The sequence below is a fragment of the Macrotis lagotis genome, chromosome 4 (genome assembly GCF_037893015.1).
Source record: "Macrotis lagotis isolate mMagLag1 chromosome 4, bilby.v1.9.chrom.fasta, whole genome shotgun sequence".
Classification (NCBI taxonomy): Eukaryota; Metazoa; Chordata; class Mammalia; order Peramelemorphia; family Peramelidae; genus Macrotis; species Macrotis lagotis.
The window spans coordinates 172,003,740-172,020,240 of record NC_133661.1 but is presented as its reverse complement, the minus strand read 5'-3'; the positions used below and the strand labels follow the sequence as shown (position 1 = coordinate 172,020,240).

Here is a 16,501-nt window from a genome sequence, read left to right as displayed (position 1 = left end):
TGATGGATGAGGCCCAGGGTCTGATTGTATACCTCACTGGTGCTGAGTGAACCCTATTAGAGGTTAATATTCTTCACTGTTAATTCACAAAGGTGTTACCTTGTTAGCATTCTTGATTTGAGTCTGTGGACAGGGGTGTCATTATTCTACCTTCTGATATTATACATCTCTATAGGGTTTTTGGAGTTAGTGGGATCAGGAGAAAATATCTAGGCCTTCATCTTTTTAATCTGGTAACCTTCAACTTGTATTTGTATCCCCAGGATTTACCACAATACCAGTACATCAGGTCATTTAAGATATAGAAAATAGAGGCGGCTAGGTGACACAGTGGATAGAGCCCCGGCCCTGGGGTCAGGAGCACCTGAGGTCAAATCCGACCTCAGACACTTATTACCTAGCTGTGTGGTCTTGGGCAAGCCACTTAACCCCATTGCCTTGTAAAAACTAGAAAAATAAAAATATAGAAAATACTGATCAGTAACTTGGGAAAATGGTAATATTATGAAGAAAACAGGAAAGTCAGAGGAGATGCTTTATGAGAACAATTTGGGTTTTTGATGGGCCCTGTGGTAAATAAGAGGCCTTGAATTTGAAGACAGCCTTGGGGGGGAAGATTCAAAAAGCACATTTTCAATGTTGACATCTGTACCAGACCAGAAATTTTTTTCCCCCTTTATACTTCCTTCACTCAAAGCCTTCTAGGTCAGTGCTCACTTTCATTTACTCCACCAGTAACCCTTGTCCCAAAGAACTGACATTTCATCAACATATATCCAGAAACTGGCAAAATTTAATTATTTTTCAACAAGAAATTAAGTAATTTGACTAGGGTCAGAGGCAGCTAGTACATGTTAGAATGAAGACTTTAAAGTACAGGTGAGTCAGATGATTGTAGCATTACTTTCTTCTACTTCAAAAATAAGTAGAGGTACTAAACCAAGAGAAAAATTCCTAGAAATGCAAATTATTTTTAAAAATTACATGCCCTGTTATTGCTAAGAGTCCAAAAGTATCTTCATATGTATGAACTTTTATATTTCCTGTAAGTTATGGACTCCTGGTAAAACTTACCTAAAACATAACTGGGTTATGGGTTAAAAGGCAAAAACACAGATCTGACCTTTAGGAGCTCATATTCTAATACAGGAAGCCAATATGAAAGCTAGTGTTAATAAAAGGTACTGAGTTGAAGGAACTGAGGTAATTTGGTTTTGAACCTTGAATGAGACCAGGGGTTATCTGGGGACAGGGACAAGGGTGTTCAAAGCACGAGAGTACACCACTGAAAAAGCATGATGAGACTTTAAAGTCTGTAAGGAATAAGCAGATTATCTTGCATGACTACACTTATTTGTTAAATGGGTGTTTTCCCCCCCTTTTTAAAGGGGGGGTTCTTTAAGAGAATTAAAAAAAATGAAGTTTGACAAATGTCACTGGATCATCTCCCAAAGTTTAAGACTAGAAAGATAGGAAGGGGTCAGGTTGTAAATGCTTCAAATGCCAAAAGAGCAGGAACCAACTAGAGTTTTTTAGTGTCATAGACCCCAAATCCTTATTCTGAAAGGTGATTCTTCCAAGATAGAGTAGCATTAACTAAATTTTGGGTTTAAATGCTTAGCCCATTAAATCTTTGAAGGATTTTCTTTTGGTTTTCAGTAGGCTACAGAATTCCATACTATCTCCAATGACAACTAACATTTCTTTTTGTTGTTGCTGTTTTAGGTTTTTGCAAGACAAATAGGGCTAAGTGGCTTGCCCAAGGCCACACAAGTAGGTAATTATTAAGTGTCTGAGGCTGGGTTTGAACTCAGGTACTCCCTGACTCCAGGGCTGGTGCTTTATCCACTAGCCACCCCATTTTTAACGTTTCTAACCTTTTTCTTTTGTATTTGTGTGAATGAAAGAAAGTTTGTTACTGGCCTTGGTTTATGTTTTAATTGTGAAACAAGAGATTAATTCCTCATAATTTATGCAGTAGAACAGTGGCTTACTCATTTAGTGCTTTGTATTTCTTACCTTTTCAATGGGAAGAGGGAGAGGGAATTAGCAACTGAAAATCAATATTAAAAAAACAAACAACTTACCCATTTAAGAAAACTGGTTTTTAAAAAAGCACAACATACTTCATAAGAAAATGATTTTAATAGAACTTATTTAAAAAATGAATAAAAATGATGCTACACTGAAGTGATAAATACTTTGAAAATATATTAAGATCTATTGAAAGAGACCTCAGAAATTCCAGACTTCAGAGGAATTTGAACTATCTACTAAACTATAGCCATTCAATACTTTTTAAGAAAAGGCATCAGATACCCCATTATTAAAGGCATTTGAAATTCTGGATAGACATGAGGCTTTTCTCCATCACCTTATAATAAAAACAGCATAAACTACTTTTACAAATATGAAGTACCAACATTTCAAGTTCTCTTTCACAAAAGCCTTTGAACAGTCAATCAGTTTATGAGGAGAATGGGGGGGAAAAGCATTGGTCAAAGAGAATAGTTCATAAGTTATTATGGCAGTGTTCAAGATGACAGCTTCTTAATCAAAAACCAAAGGATGCACATTCAATACAAAGATCCTGACGAGATAGTTCATGTTCTTCTAGCTTCTTCCAGCTTTAATCATCTTAACAGATGGTAATTAACAACTGCAGCCATTCTCTCTTCTGCACCTGGTCATCTTCTAGGTCTTTGCTTCCAAGATCAACATAAACAGTTTAAAATCCATTATCTTACAGCTAAAAGAAGAGCCAATCCCACTAGTCCAAATCCTGCAGCTGCCGCCATTATACAGCACAGGGTACTACTTGGATCACTTTGTTGGTTTTGGGTGAAGTGGTGGTGAAAACCAGTCTGGATGGGAAGAAAGGAGAAAGCATTGATCATTTCAGACTCTCTAAATATCATTTCAGACTCTCCAAGGTCTGTCTTTGATCCCTAGAACATAGCAGGCATTTTAATAGCAACTTGATCAATTTAGTCTATTGCCACCAGTTCCTCAAAAAAAGTTCAACATTTGTTGAAAATCAATATCAGTGTTTATTCTAAGAAAAAGACCACATGCCTGTATTAGAGAGGGTGCTTTGGTTCTGAGGCATTTGGTAATATTAGGAGTTATTTTTTAAAGTCACCATTGGAAAACAAAATCATGATATGTTGAGAAGTGACCAAGCTAATAATAGTTAGCAAAACTTACAAGTTCTCATTTGATAATCATTATAACCCTGGTAAGAGTCTGAGGCTGTATTTGAATTTGAGATTTCCTGGCTCCAAGCCCAACACTTGAATGTGTCACCTAGCTGCCCCAAATTGCTAGAAGGATGAACAGTTCCTGAGTGTCTAGATACTTTAGGGGAGGAAAAAAGAGAGATTCTACTGAATGCTGCAATTTGCCCCAGAAATATAGATTACATAGAAGGGAGTGATCAGAAAAGCAATCCATTATCACTGCCCGTTTCTGAACAAAAAACAAACGCTATTATGAAGATCCTCTGGGTTATTAGATTCCCAGTTGACCCTTCTGAAGCTAAAACTAGCAGCTGTTCCAGTCATCTCCATTCAGGATAATCAGAAGTGACAGTAATTAAACTCCAGATGGTTGCATTTTAACTTTGCTGGGTAGAAGGGTTTGCATAAACAAGCTGTATTTGGCATGCCTTTGGCAACTCTACTCTTTATACTCTATTTTCTATCAAAGAACTAATATAAATGTTTCTTCCCTCCCCCAATGCCTCAAAAATGTTTAGGTAAGTACCACACTTGGTTTTTTCCCCCATCAACTCCTTTCATAGCAAATCCCAGTGAAATGCTAAATGTTGACCATGTTTCCTCAATTAGAAATGACTCTGGATGAAGAGGTGTTGGGATGTTCTCTCATCCCCACCAGAGTATTCTGGGTCTGGAATCAGAAAGACTAGAGTTGAACTCCAACTGAAGGATTACTCTGTGACCTTAAGCAAATGTGTTTCTTCAAAATGAAGATAATACCTTTCCTCCCAGGACTGTGGTAAGCATCAAATGATATTAAGGACTTTAGTATAGTTCTTGAAACCCTGTAGTAGAAGAGCTATATAAATACTTATTCCCTTCCTTAATTTCCTGGCAACACTACCTATATTTGGATACTCAATTCATTCATTAATAATTTAAGACATCTATAATATTAAGACACTGGAACAACCAGATGGGAATTTTTAAAAATTAAGGTCTATGATTATGCAGATTAGGTCAAGAAAAAGCACCACAACAGCCCCCAGTCTTTCTGGTAACCTTTACGAAATGTGGTGACCCACATGAAAGTCCCAATGCAAACCTGAAAGTAAGCTCAGCCACAAGTTGCAGAAATAAGCCTAGACAGTGTCAAGAACTGAAGGGGACCTTAGATCTTCTAGACCTTCATTTTACAGCTGAGCAAAGAATCTATGGAGCTGGTCCCAAGGATACTGTGACTAGGAAGTGGGAATTGAATTCAGGCGTTCCCACTCCTTATTTAGAAGGGCCAATTGGCTCTTAGTTATGTAAGGAAAGACTGGGAGGGGGAAAAAGGAAGGGGGGGAAGGAAGGAGGGAGGGGGGAAAGGAAGGAGGGAGGGGGGAAAGGAAGGAGGGAGGGGGGAAAGGAAGGAGGGAGGGGGGAAAGGAAGGAGGGAGGGGGGAAAGGAAGGAGAGAGGGGGAAAGGAAGGAGGGAGGGGGGAAAAGGAAGGAGGGAGGGGGGAAAGGAAGGAGGGAGGGGGAAAAGGAAGGAGGGAGGGGGGAAAAGGAAGGAGGGAGGGGGGAAAAGGAAGGAGGGAGGGGGGAAAAGGAAGGAGGGAAAGGAAGGAAGGGAAAAAGGGAAAAGAGGGAGGGAGGGGGAAAGGAGGGAGGAAAGGAGGGAGGGGAGGAAGGGGGAGGAAGGAAAGGAGGGAGGGAGGGAGGAAAGGAGGGAGGGGGAGGAAGGAAGGAAAGGAGGGGAGGGAGGAAAGGAGGGAGGGGGGAGGAAGGGGGGAGGGGGAAAAGGAAGGAGGGAGGGGGGAAAAGGAAGGAGGGAGGGGGGAAAAGGGAGGGAGGGGGGAAAAGGGAGGGAGGGGGGAAAAGGAAGGAGGGGGGAAAAGGAAGGAGGGAAAGGAAGGAAGGGAAAAAGGGAAAAGAGGGAGGGAGGGGGAAAGGAGGGAGGGGGAGGAAGGGGGAGGAAGGAAAGGAGGGAGGGAGGGAGGAAAGGAGGGAGGAAAGGAGGGAGGAAAGGAGGGAGGGGGAGGGAGGAAAGGAGGGAGGGGGGAGGAAGGGGGGAGGGAGGAAAGGAGGGAGGAAAGGAGGGAGGGGGAGGGAGGAAAGGAGGGAGGGGGAGGAAGGGGGGAGGGAGGAAAGGAGGGAGGAAAGGAGGGAGGGGGGAGGAAGGGGGGAGGGAGGGAAGGAAAGGAGGGGAGGGAGGAAAGGAGGGAGGGGGAGGAAGGAAAGGAGGGGAGGGAGGAAAGGAGGGAGGGGGAGGGAGGAAAGGAGGGGAGGGAGGAAAGGAGGGAGGGGGGAGGAAGGGGGAGGGAGGGAAGGAGGGAGGGGGGAAAGGAGGGAGGAAAGGAGGGAGGGAGAGAAGGAAGGAAGTGGGGGAGGGAGAGAAGGAAGGGGGGGGAGGGAGGGAAGGAGGGCGACCACAAGGGTCAGCAGGCCCGCCGCCGGCCACCTCTGGCACTTCGGTGCCAAGGGCCGCAGTCAGGGCTCGGCTCGGCGGCGGGGCGAGGCTGACGCCGGCCCGGAGGAGGCGCCCGCGGCCGGGCCCCACTGACCCGCCGCGCTCCCAGGTCCCGGGCCGGGGGGAGCGGCGCGGCGGGGCCGGCCCCCCGGGGCCCTTATAAGGCAAACGGTTCGGCCCGGGCCGGGGCTCCGAGCACCCGCGGGCCGCCCCCCCCGGCCCCCCCCCCGGCGCCCCCTCCCCCCCCGGTGCCCCCCCTCCGGCCCCTCACCCAGCCGCCGTGCTCCTGCAGCCAGGCGCCCTTCTGGTCCACCAGGTAGCGGCACAGCTCGCGGCCCCCCCCCCCGGCGCCCCCCTCCCCCCCCCCCCCGGTGCCCCCTCCCCGGCGCCCCCTCCGGCCCCTCACCCAGCCGCCGTGCTCCTGCAGCCAGGCGCCCTTCTGGTCCACCAGGTAGCGGCACAGCTCGCGGGCCCCCCCGGCGCCCCCTCCCCGGCGCCCCCTCCCCGGTGCCCCCTCCCCGGCCCCTCACCCAGCCGCCGTGCTCCTGCAGCCAGGCGCCCTTCTGGTCCACCAGGTAGCGGCACAGCTCGCGGCCCCCCCCCCGTGCCCCCTCCCCGGGCCGCCCCCCCCCCCGGCCCCTCACCCAGCCGCCGTGCTCCTGCAGCCAGGCGCCCTTCTGGTCCACCAGGTAGCGGCACAGCTCGCGGCCCCCCCCCCCCCGTGCCCCCTCCCCGGGCCGCCCCCCCCCCGGCCCCTCACCCAGCCGCCGTGCTCCTGCAGCCAGGCGCCCTTCTGGTCCACCAGGTAGCGGCACAGCTCGCGGCCCCCCCCCCCCCGGCGCCCCCCTCCCCCCCCCGGTGCCCCCTCCGGCCCCTCACCCAGCCGCCGTGCTCCTGCAGCCAGGCGCCCTTCTGGTCCACCAGGTAGCGGCACAGCTCGCGGGCCACGCGCCGGCTCCGCTCCCGGCGCAGCTGCTGCGCGCGCTCCTCCTTGCGCAGGTCCTCCAGCTCCAGCAGCGAGCCGGCGAACACCACCAGCACCGCCACGCGGCCCCAGTTGAAGCCGTCCTGGCTCAGGAGCTCCGCCACCTCCGCCAGCACCTGCTCGGGCGTCTGGTCCAGCAGGCGGCCCCGGGCGCACTCGAAGAAGTCGCGGTAGCGCCGGCGGAGCTCCCGGGCCACCAGGCGCATGGTGGCGGCCGCCGGGGAGGGCGCGGGCCGCTCCTCCGGGCCGTCGCGCCGGCCGCAGCACTCCAGGTAGTCGGCCACCAGCTGCGCCGTCTCCTGCCGGAGGGCGCCCTTGGGGTCCATGGCCTCGCCCGGCCCCGCCTGCGCCCCTACGCGCCGCGCCGGCCTTTTAACGGGCGGGGGCGGGGCCGCAGGGGGCGGGGCCGACCTGGCCCCGCCCCTTCCCGCCTCTGCGCGGGGGGCGCGGGGGGGGCGCGGCCGGGGCTCGGGCCTGCGGGGACAGGAAGTGGGCTTCGCTCCAGCCCTTGACGTAATCCCCGCCCCGCCCCGGGGAGGGACCCCCGCGTCGGAGCCCGGGGAGCGCCGGGGGCAGCTCCCTCCCTCTGAAGGGTTAAGGGGCGGGGGGCGCCTTCAGCGCCAGTAACTGAGCCTGTGCGAAGCGAAGCTCCGAAGGGGGGACGGAAGCGGGGGGCTCCTGTCCGTGCACTTGGACAAAGGAGGAAGGAAAAGGAAACGGGGGCGAGGGGGCGAGGGAGGCCGACCCCCGCGCACCCCGGCCTGCGGAACACCAAACAGCCCTAACGAGCCAACGCTCCGAGTCCAAATTGTTTTCTTCTTAGTTCTTTGCAAGGCAATGGGGTGAAGTGGCTCGCCCGAGGCCACACGGCTAGGGCATCACTAAGTGTCTGAGGCCGGACTTGAACTCGGGTCCTCCCGACTCCAGGGCCGGCGCTCCATCCCCTGCGCCGCCTAGCCGCCCCCTCAATTTCATCGTCAAACATTGGAGGCCGTCTAAAGTGTCCCTTTCAGCTAGAAATTCTATTGTTCTACTTAATTTTTAAGAAGGATGTTCTTCCTTGGGTTTTTCAAACATCCCCTATGGTATATATTTGGACTTTGCTGAAAAAAACTTTTGCCCATTTTGATAAGGAACACTTGAAAAGGATGGATGCTTCAGGAAGCATCCATCAAGCACCTTTCGGAACACCAGCTCCCCTTTGGTCTCACCCCCAGACTTAAGGGTCTGCAATGTGGCGGTGTTCTGGCTTACGTGTTCTCTAATTGTTATCTGTGTTTATGTCTCATTTCCCCAATAAGATTGTGGGGTAAGTAAGGACCGTTCTGCATCTCTTTGTATCTCCCATCACCTCTAGCACAAAACTCAGATACACCCGTACTTTCCCCAAAAGAATCCCAGACTGATCCTTCTTGTACTTTTTTTCTTTTTGAGGGTCCACATGGTATGGTTCACCCAAATGTTAGAGCTGTTTCTTCCAGAGTCAAAGGCCTCCAGATTGCCCCCTAATATATCCCCATGTACATCACCCTGGAATCAATGGGTGGTTTTCTTGGTCTTTTTTTCTTTTGCTTTTAGATACAGTATAATTTCCCTTAGAGTCACAGATTGAGAGCAGGGAATGTATCCTGTCCTTTTCCACCCAGCCCACTGCCTTACACACACAGGAGGAACTCATAAAATGTTTGTTGAAGGAAAACTGTGACCTCTTCAGAAATCTGTTACACAGGTGGGTATCCTGCTGTTACCAATTTTACACAGCTGTGATGAGGATCTCATCAATGGAGACAGATTGGGCAGATTCCTAGTCTCTTTGCTACAAAGTGACATCAAGCTAAAGATTTTAAAATCCATAAAATATGGTAACTCCAAATCTCCAGAATAGTTGAGGATTGAACCTACAGTTATTTTTTCTAGTCATTCAGAATTTATTTAGCATCTACTTTATTAGCTTCCTAAACATCTCACATGGCAAGACAAGATTACCAACATGCTCTCAAAACAGGGATCTTGGTTTTGGGACTTCATCTCCTGCTCTTATGGAAGGAGAATATGGGGTTATGAGAGGAATTTCTGATTTCTTTGGGGTAGGATTCTCTGAGGCATGGACTTACCATTTCCACTGAAACACGTTTGCATGCTATCTTCCATTAAAATGTGATCTCCTGGACTTACAGCAACTGTTTTTACCCTTTTTTTCCTCCCCCCACCCCCAACCCTTAGCAGTGTGCCTAGAATATTTTATTGTTTTTATTGACCCATTTTCAGTTGTGTCCAACTTGTTATGAGTCCATTTGGGGTTTTTTTGGCAAAGGTACTGGAGTGGTTTGCTCTAGCTCATCTTACGGGTGAGGAAAGTAAGGCAAACAGGTATTAGTGATTTGCCCAGGGTCCCACAGCTAAGTAAGAGTCTGGTTTGAACTCAGAAAGACTCAGGAAGATGAGTCTTTCTTTGTCTCCAGACCTGGTGCTCTATCCATAGTCATCTAGCTACTTAATATAAGCTTGTTTGCCTGCCTACTTGCCTGACTGGCAGTTTGATTAAGCTTATGGACACTTAATCAGACTAATGTTTTTAAATGCAAAGAATAAAGTGATTAGGATTATAAAAGAAAAGAATTATGTTAAAAGTGAAGATGTATTTTTCTTCTTTTCTAAGTTAAATAACCCACAGTGTCTGTGTATTCAGGTTAAGAACCACTTTGGATTTATTCTTATGATGAAAAAGTTTAAGAACTTCTAAGGAACATAGTCATGGTGTGGCATTCTGCCCTCCTCCAGGACAAAGCTCATTGTCTACAAACTCAGCTACAAATTAAAAATGGAGTCTGGGGCAATTTAGTCACAAGAGACTTCTTTTGAGGATGAGTCATTACTACTTATAATGCAAAAATGGAGCTGACAGTCTCTCTCTTCCATCAAACCTGGGGAAATTCTCCTTGCCATTATGTAAATGCAACTATACAAATAGTCTACTTTGGGAGAGCCCCCAAGGTGATTTAAAGTGCAGTCTAGACAAAAATTTACCAGCAAATTTTTCCAGAAAAATATTGAAACCAAAGAACAAAAATATGTCAGTTGGTCTATGTCACCTGGGGATACAATGGGTAGAACATAAGATCTGAAATCAGAAAGTCCTGACTTCAAATTTAGTCTCTAAAATTTAATAGCTTTGTGACCCTGGGCAAATCATTTAACTGCTTTCTACCTCAATTTCCTCAACTGTAAAATGGGGGTCACAGTAACACTAACCTCTAAGTTTCTTGTGAGGATAAAAATGAGATAATGTTTATAAAAGACTTTGCAAGTCTTAAAAAGCTACATAAATGCTAGTTTTATTTAGTTGATCTTTCCCATTTCCCTCAATGCAGATCTTGCCCTAGTCATACCTTCTCATCTTTTGTGATTCTTATCCCTGTTCATCCAGTTTCCAGACTGCATCTATGTGATATCTTCTTCTAGGTCTGGTAACATTCTATGGGTATTAGTGAAGCACTTGGGTTCCCCATCTATAATTCCCTCCCTTTGGACTCTGTGATATTTTTCTTGCTACTGACTATATCCAGTGCCTATTGCTTCTTGAAGAAAGTATTTGTGATAACATCTATGAAAGCTCTGAATAGTTTATAAACCTTGGACAACTTTTGTTTCTTAATTCCAAACCATATATTCAAATACTGTATACAGAAAGGATGTCCCAAAACTCTTAGTGAAGTTAAGCTTTTTAAGTTTGAATTTATTGAATTTGAAGCTAAAAAAAAGTTTCAATTGCACTAAAACTTTTGGAAATCCTGTTTTTAACCTAGTTTCTTTATGTCCAACTTAGCTATTGGGTAACAAATTATATGTTGATTTAATTTGGAGTACTTTGTTAGGTTCTTCATGGATTTTTTTCCCTACTTCTTCATCCTCTACAACTAATGCTCATGCTTAAGCCATGATGATTTTCAAGATGGTCACGTTACTTAGGCTACTCACAAGCACTGCAAGATAGTATTGACTAATGTCTTATAAAAGGATGTTTCCTGTTGCCTTTGGGCCCACACAATAAAACCAATTCAACCAGTTTCTCCATTTACCTCTTTAAGGGAACCTGTGAGCTATCCTTCCATTTATCTACAATGTGTTTGTGTTTTCTGGTTTCAATTATAGTAGGAAATGCCAATAATGATGTGGTTCATTTCCTCCAGTAGTATGTTAACTGGATAGTATTTGGACAAGGATCTCACAATTAGAATTAGTAAAAGTTAAATATATCTTTATAGGGTCCAGGAATTCTTTTATTTTTCAATCCTTAAAACTTTTTATTTAATTTTCACTAAATAGGCAATACCTGGTACAAAAAAAGAGGGTAAGATTATTGCAAAATGAAGAATGGAATTGAATTATCTATGTATGAGACTTTCACAGTAAAATCATAATTTACTTTGTATTATAAATGTGCTTGCTGAGAATCTATTCATACTAAATAAAGCAACTGATCAGTTTCTGAAAAGTCACAGATAGTTCTTGGGTAACTTTTAAAAATACCTTCAAATAGCTCTATTTGCTTTAAAACAATATAAAACACAACTTTAAAAAATACTTGAAAAGTACTTGAAAAATAATTGAATATAACACAAACTTTGGATTCTGAAGCAAAATTTGTTTATATATTATAATTAGCTTGCTCATGACATTATTCTTGGTGCATTAGCAAAATTTCCATGAGATTTTCATACTTCCTGAATAATCTGGAAAATCTTCATATGATTCCCCGAGACCTTAAAAAAAAATCATGTTATCCTTCATTATGTCTATTTGTTCTTTTTGTCTTGTTTGGGAGTGGGGAGGATGAATCTTTAGTTGCATAGGGAAAAAAAAAAACCCAAACCCATTGCTTTCCTGACCTCATCTTTAGAAACATTATTTAATGCCATGCTATGGGCTTTATTATGCCTAGTTATTATGGATTATAAAGTATAGTTTAGATATTAAAATGTAAGTATCCTTTCAAAGCTTAATGCCTAAGTCCCGGTTCAATAGAGAGGGCTCCTCAGGAGGAAAGATTTAAGGAGACCAATACTTAGTTGAGATTGGTATATTTGGTGTTCTGAGGTCCAAAGAATTTGGGAGTGAGAAGGGTATTGAAAAGTGAAGATGCCAAAGCAAAAGATCTATTTTATAATTTTACCTAGCCCTGGATGGCTGTCCATTCTAGTTACCCTTTCTTGGCATCTCAGGATAAATTTTAAGACATTTCCTTTCATCTCTCTTCTGAATACATTACTGCTAGTCTTGGGATATTCTTCTTATGACTAGACATATTATTATAAATATTAACTTTTCATAAATATTTCTTTACTTTGCTTCTTCTAGGCATCAAAATTCATTTTACCATTTAAAAAACTTTTGAGCAACTTCCTACTAGTCTAAGTTGGCTTTTTTGGTAGTCTACCTAAATGGTAAGATTTTTAAGAAAGGTTCCTTTGCTTCTTCTCTCTTCCCCCAAACCCTCTCATTCAGAGTCTAGAATTCTAGAATATGAGATTGGTTTCTTTGTGGCCCTATTAAAATACAAACTCCTTCAGAGAGAAGTAATTTTGGTGGATGATACTCCCTTCACCATTGAGGATTGCTATCCATTCAACTCATTCATCCTGTGTGATTCTTTTTCATGTCCTTCCATAAATTCTCCATAGAAGATCTATTCCTAGAGACTTTCTTGTTCTCTTAGTATTTGGTAGAGATCAGTCATACACCGGAGCTCTCAACTAATCAATCAACTGTAAAATAGGAAGGTGGATAAGCCACAATTGTGGCTTTGTGTTGAATGCAACTATACTATCCCTTCAAAACTCTCCTGCTCTACTTCCTCCCAACAATACCTCTCATGTTACTTGTAACTGCTAGAGTTCCTCAAATTGGTTAAAGAGACCCATTAATTATGAAGTTAATCACCATCACTACCCCTGCATCTTTCCCATTCTCTAGCCTTCTGACCTCAATTATCTCAGGACTGCAAGTCTCCTCTAGCCAGAAACTCTAAGATGTTGGGTTTTTATCTCAAACATAAGCTAGGGAATAAACTCCCTCTCCTTCAAATATATTTTTTTTGGTGGGATTAGTAATTCAATGGATGGGTGCAATATAATGGGTGGCAATAATATCTACCTATCCATTTATCCTTCTATCACTATCTATCCAGGGTACCATCTTCCTTCCATTTTCTAAACTTTCTTGGTATTTTTGAGTCCTCACTCTAATAAAAATGAGTTTCTTCAAAGCCTTTAATCTCTTCATTGCCAGATATGGTGACCTTTTCTCAATCCTCATCCTTGACTTAAAAAAAATTTTTTTTGCAGTATTTGATATCATTGCCTACCCTTACCTCCTGGATCAGGAGTTCTTAAACTGGGACCTGTAAATGTATTTTTAAAATCTTTTTTTAGTTGTATATCATGTTTTAATCCTATGTACTTTATCTTATGCTTTTAAAAACATTATTCTGAGGAGTCCAGACTTCACCAGACTACCAAAGGGGTCTATGACACCAAAAAAAGATTGAAAACTTGTTTCCTAAATACTTACTTTCTTCTCTGTGTTGTGTACTTTCTTGACTATTGATTCCTCCGTCTTCTTTGCGGAAATATTGTCCACATTCCCCAACTATGGATATCCCCCAAGACTATCTTGAGCATTCTTTTCTCCATATATTTTTGCATGTAATGAGGAATCAACCAATGAGTCTGACCCTTATGAGCCTTTCAAGAATTCTTGCCTGATGCAATCTCCATATGGACTTTGGAGCATGCGTATATTATCTATAATTGATTCCTGTCTGCAAATTATGTGGGTATTTTTTTTCTTTTTGAGTCATTGTATAGCCAGACTTGGGGAACATTCAATAAATTTTAGACAACCAGAAACTCACTCATTTTTTTCTGCTGATTTCTTCCTGGTGATATTCCAGAAAGAGAGGTGAGACAGTGGTGTGGGGGTGGGGAACCTTGTATCCTTCTCCTCTATGGCCAAATGTAGTCTGTTGGCTACCTTTTTGGTTCTTTGATATTCCACCTTTGTTCTTTTGTTTTAGGTGAAGGAGATTGGAGATGACTTTGGTTTTGTGAGTTCCATGAGGTTCATTAGTCGAATCATTTTTTTTTTTTTTTTTTGCAGTCAGCCATTCTAGTATTCTAGACATATGATGCCCTGAGGAATGAAGGACCCAAGCCATCAGTAGCTGAGGCAGGGATTTATCTATTGGGAATAATGCATTTGGAAATGAACTTTGTGGAGCTGATGCTATATAGAAACTTCATTAAGCTTGAGCTATTCACCCCAACCACCCAAATGAATGTGGTGGGGGGGGAGGGGGTATGGGGGAAAGGGATGTTTATATTTTTGGTCTTGCTATATTTTTGGGTACAATTTTTTTAGGTTTTTGCAAGGCAAATGGGGTTAAGTGGCTTGCCCAAGGCTACACAGCTAAGTAATAAGTGTCTGAGGTCGGATTTGAACTCAGGTACTCCTGACTCCAGGTCTGGTGCTCTATTCATTGCGCCACCTAGCCACCTGGTCTTGCTATATTTTTGAAGTAAAGCTCTCTTTGTAAAAGTTAATTGATGTTAATCAGATTAATAGTAGAGATAGACTCAGCACTGCTCCTCAGGGACCCTGAAACCCTGAAGAGAAGATATATTTTTCTCTCTGTAAAAGGGCACTGTTTTCATTATACTTACTTGGTAACTGCATTAATTTCCATGAGTTTAATTATTATCTCCTTACAGATGACTCATAGTTCTGTATTTCCAATTGTAATCTTGTTCATGAACTCCATTACCACATCACAAATTACCTATTGAACATTTGAAACTATAGGCATTTCAAGCTCACCATGACCCAAACTGAACTCATTATAATTCTCTCATCTTCTCCCAACCTAGCTTCCAAACATCTCAGTTTCTGTTATAGGACCACCATCTTTCCCAGTTACTCAGAGTTGTGACCTTGGCATTATTTTTAAATCTTCACCTTCCCTCACTCCACATACCAATCGGCTGTTAAATCTTATTGTTTCTATCGCTTTCTGGATGTGTCCCCTTCTCTTTCTTGAACGCCCCCAACACAATTTGGTAGCCATCATCTCTCACTTGGAATTTTGCAATAGCTTGATATTTGTTCTCTGTTTCAAGTCTCTTTTCTCTCCAAACCATCCTCTTCCCACTCCTAAAGTGATCACAGACCTAAAAAATGCCAAACTCTTATTCATTAAACTCCAGTTACTCCCTAGAATCAAATATTATTTCATATTTTTAAAATAATTTTCAATTTTTCTTTTTAAGTTTTATACACAATTATTGGTGCACAATTACATTAAAATATGCAAATAAATAATATATGTATATATACACATATCTATACATGTATATACATAGGGTTGAATGTGTATATATGTGTGTGTGTGTGTGTATGTGTGTGGAGAGAGAGAGAGATGGGTGACAAGTTCAAACTTTTTTTTTTTTACAGAAAGGATGCATAATCATTGCTCTGGAACTTGGCATCACCTGGTTTGTTTTTTCAGTCCACCTACTTTTCCTAGCTACATAAATATGACTTTGGGCACTTAATTTTCTTTTTTATTAAATGAGGGGAATCAAAGTAGATGCTCTCTGAGGTCTCTTTCAATTCTAAATTTATAATCATAAGATGTTAAGGTTTTATAACCACTAAGGTCCTTTCTAGTTCAAAAATCTTAGGATTTTAACATTTTTTTAAAGGAATTTAAGAGGCGAACCACCAACCACTTAACTTCCTACCTTTCCCGTCTTATATTTATTCCTTTCCATGTACTCTTTAATCTAGGAACTCTAGCTTCATTGCTGTTTCTCCAATATGATATTCCTAAATCTTTAGTCTGTGAGTTTTCACTGACTGCCCCCCACCATGGAACTCCATCTTCATCTTTACCTTCTGGTAAGTCTCAACTCATGTCTTACCTTTGGTAACAAGTCTTTCCTTGTCTTTAAACCCAGAACTTAATGCTTTCCTTCTGAGATGAGCTTTGATTTATCTTGTGTTTATAATATGTTCATATATATCCACACATGTATATATATTTACATATATTTGTGAGTATACCTGCATAAATGTTTGCAAATTGTCTCCATCATTAAACTGGGAATTCCTTGAGAGTAAGAACTGGGTTTTTTTTTTTGCAGTTCTTAGTCTCTCTAGTGCTTAGTATAGTGGCTGGCTCAAAGTCATCACTTAATAAATGCTTATTGACTTGAAATTAACTCAGTGGCCTAGATTCTCAGAAAAGATAAATAGATAACTTCGATCCTACCACTTCCTAGGCTGACAGGCATAGAAACTGAAGCCATTGCCAGGTTCTAAAATAAATTCCCAATGGATGTGCCAAACTTGAAGGCACACACACACACACACACACACACACACACACACACACACACGCACACGTAAAATAAACCTTTATTTCAAAACTAAACTTTGAAGTTCTTTGACTAGAAAAAAAAAAAAGACTTGTCAGCTATCTTGGAGCCAGTGTTGAAACTGTGTGAAAGGGCTAGAAGTATGAACCAAGCGTCAGAAGATTTTAAAGGGATTGTTAACACATTCCTTATGGCTCAAGAGATATATGACTGGGTTTCGAGTTAGCTGGAGAGGCTGCAGGGAAGTTAATACAGGCTCCCACGCAGACTTTTTTCTGGACCTAGTACAAACTTGTGCAACTGGCCCACCTCCAGGGCTCAAAGCTTATTTCTTTGGGACTGCCCTGGGCAGACTTTCCTCTTTCTTGCCTCCCATTCCACTTCAAATATACTTTTGTGATGTATCCCA

At 43.5% G+C, this 16,501-nt stretch overlaps 1 protein-coding gene across 2 annotated transcripts; it reads right to left on the bottom strand.

Moving 5' to 3' along the window:
* Positions 1 to 495: 495 nt before the first annotated feature.
* BCL2L10 (BCL2 like 10) lies at positions 496 to 7,063 on the bottom strand. 2 transcript variants are annotated; one of them, XM_074234667.1, is made up of 2 exons: positions 6,553 to 7,063; positions 496 to 2,864 (listed from the first exon to the last, which is right to left on the bottom strand). In XM_074234667.1, exons 1-2 carry the CDS (start codon positions 6,982 to 6,984, stop codon positions 2,739 to 2,741), a joined length of 558 nt encoding a protein of 185 aa, XP_074090768.1. In that variant the 5' UTR covers positions 6,985 to 7,063; the 3' UTR covers positions 496 to 2,738. The 2 variants fall into 2 exon arrangements, 1 of the variants encoding a protein (XP_074090768.1); XR_012478058.1 differs by lacking the exon at positions 6,553 to 7,063 and adding an exon at positions 4,324 to 4,529 and having other exon boundaries at positions 2,793 to 2,864.
* Positions 7,064 to 16,501: the final 9,438 nt, after the last annotated feature.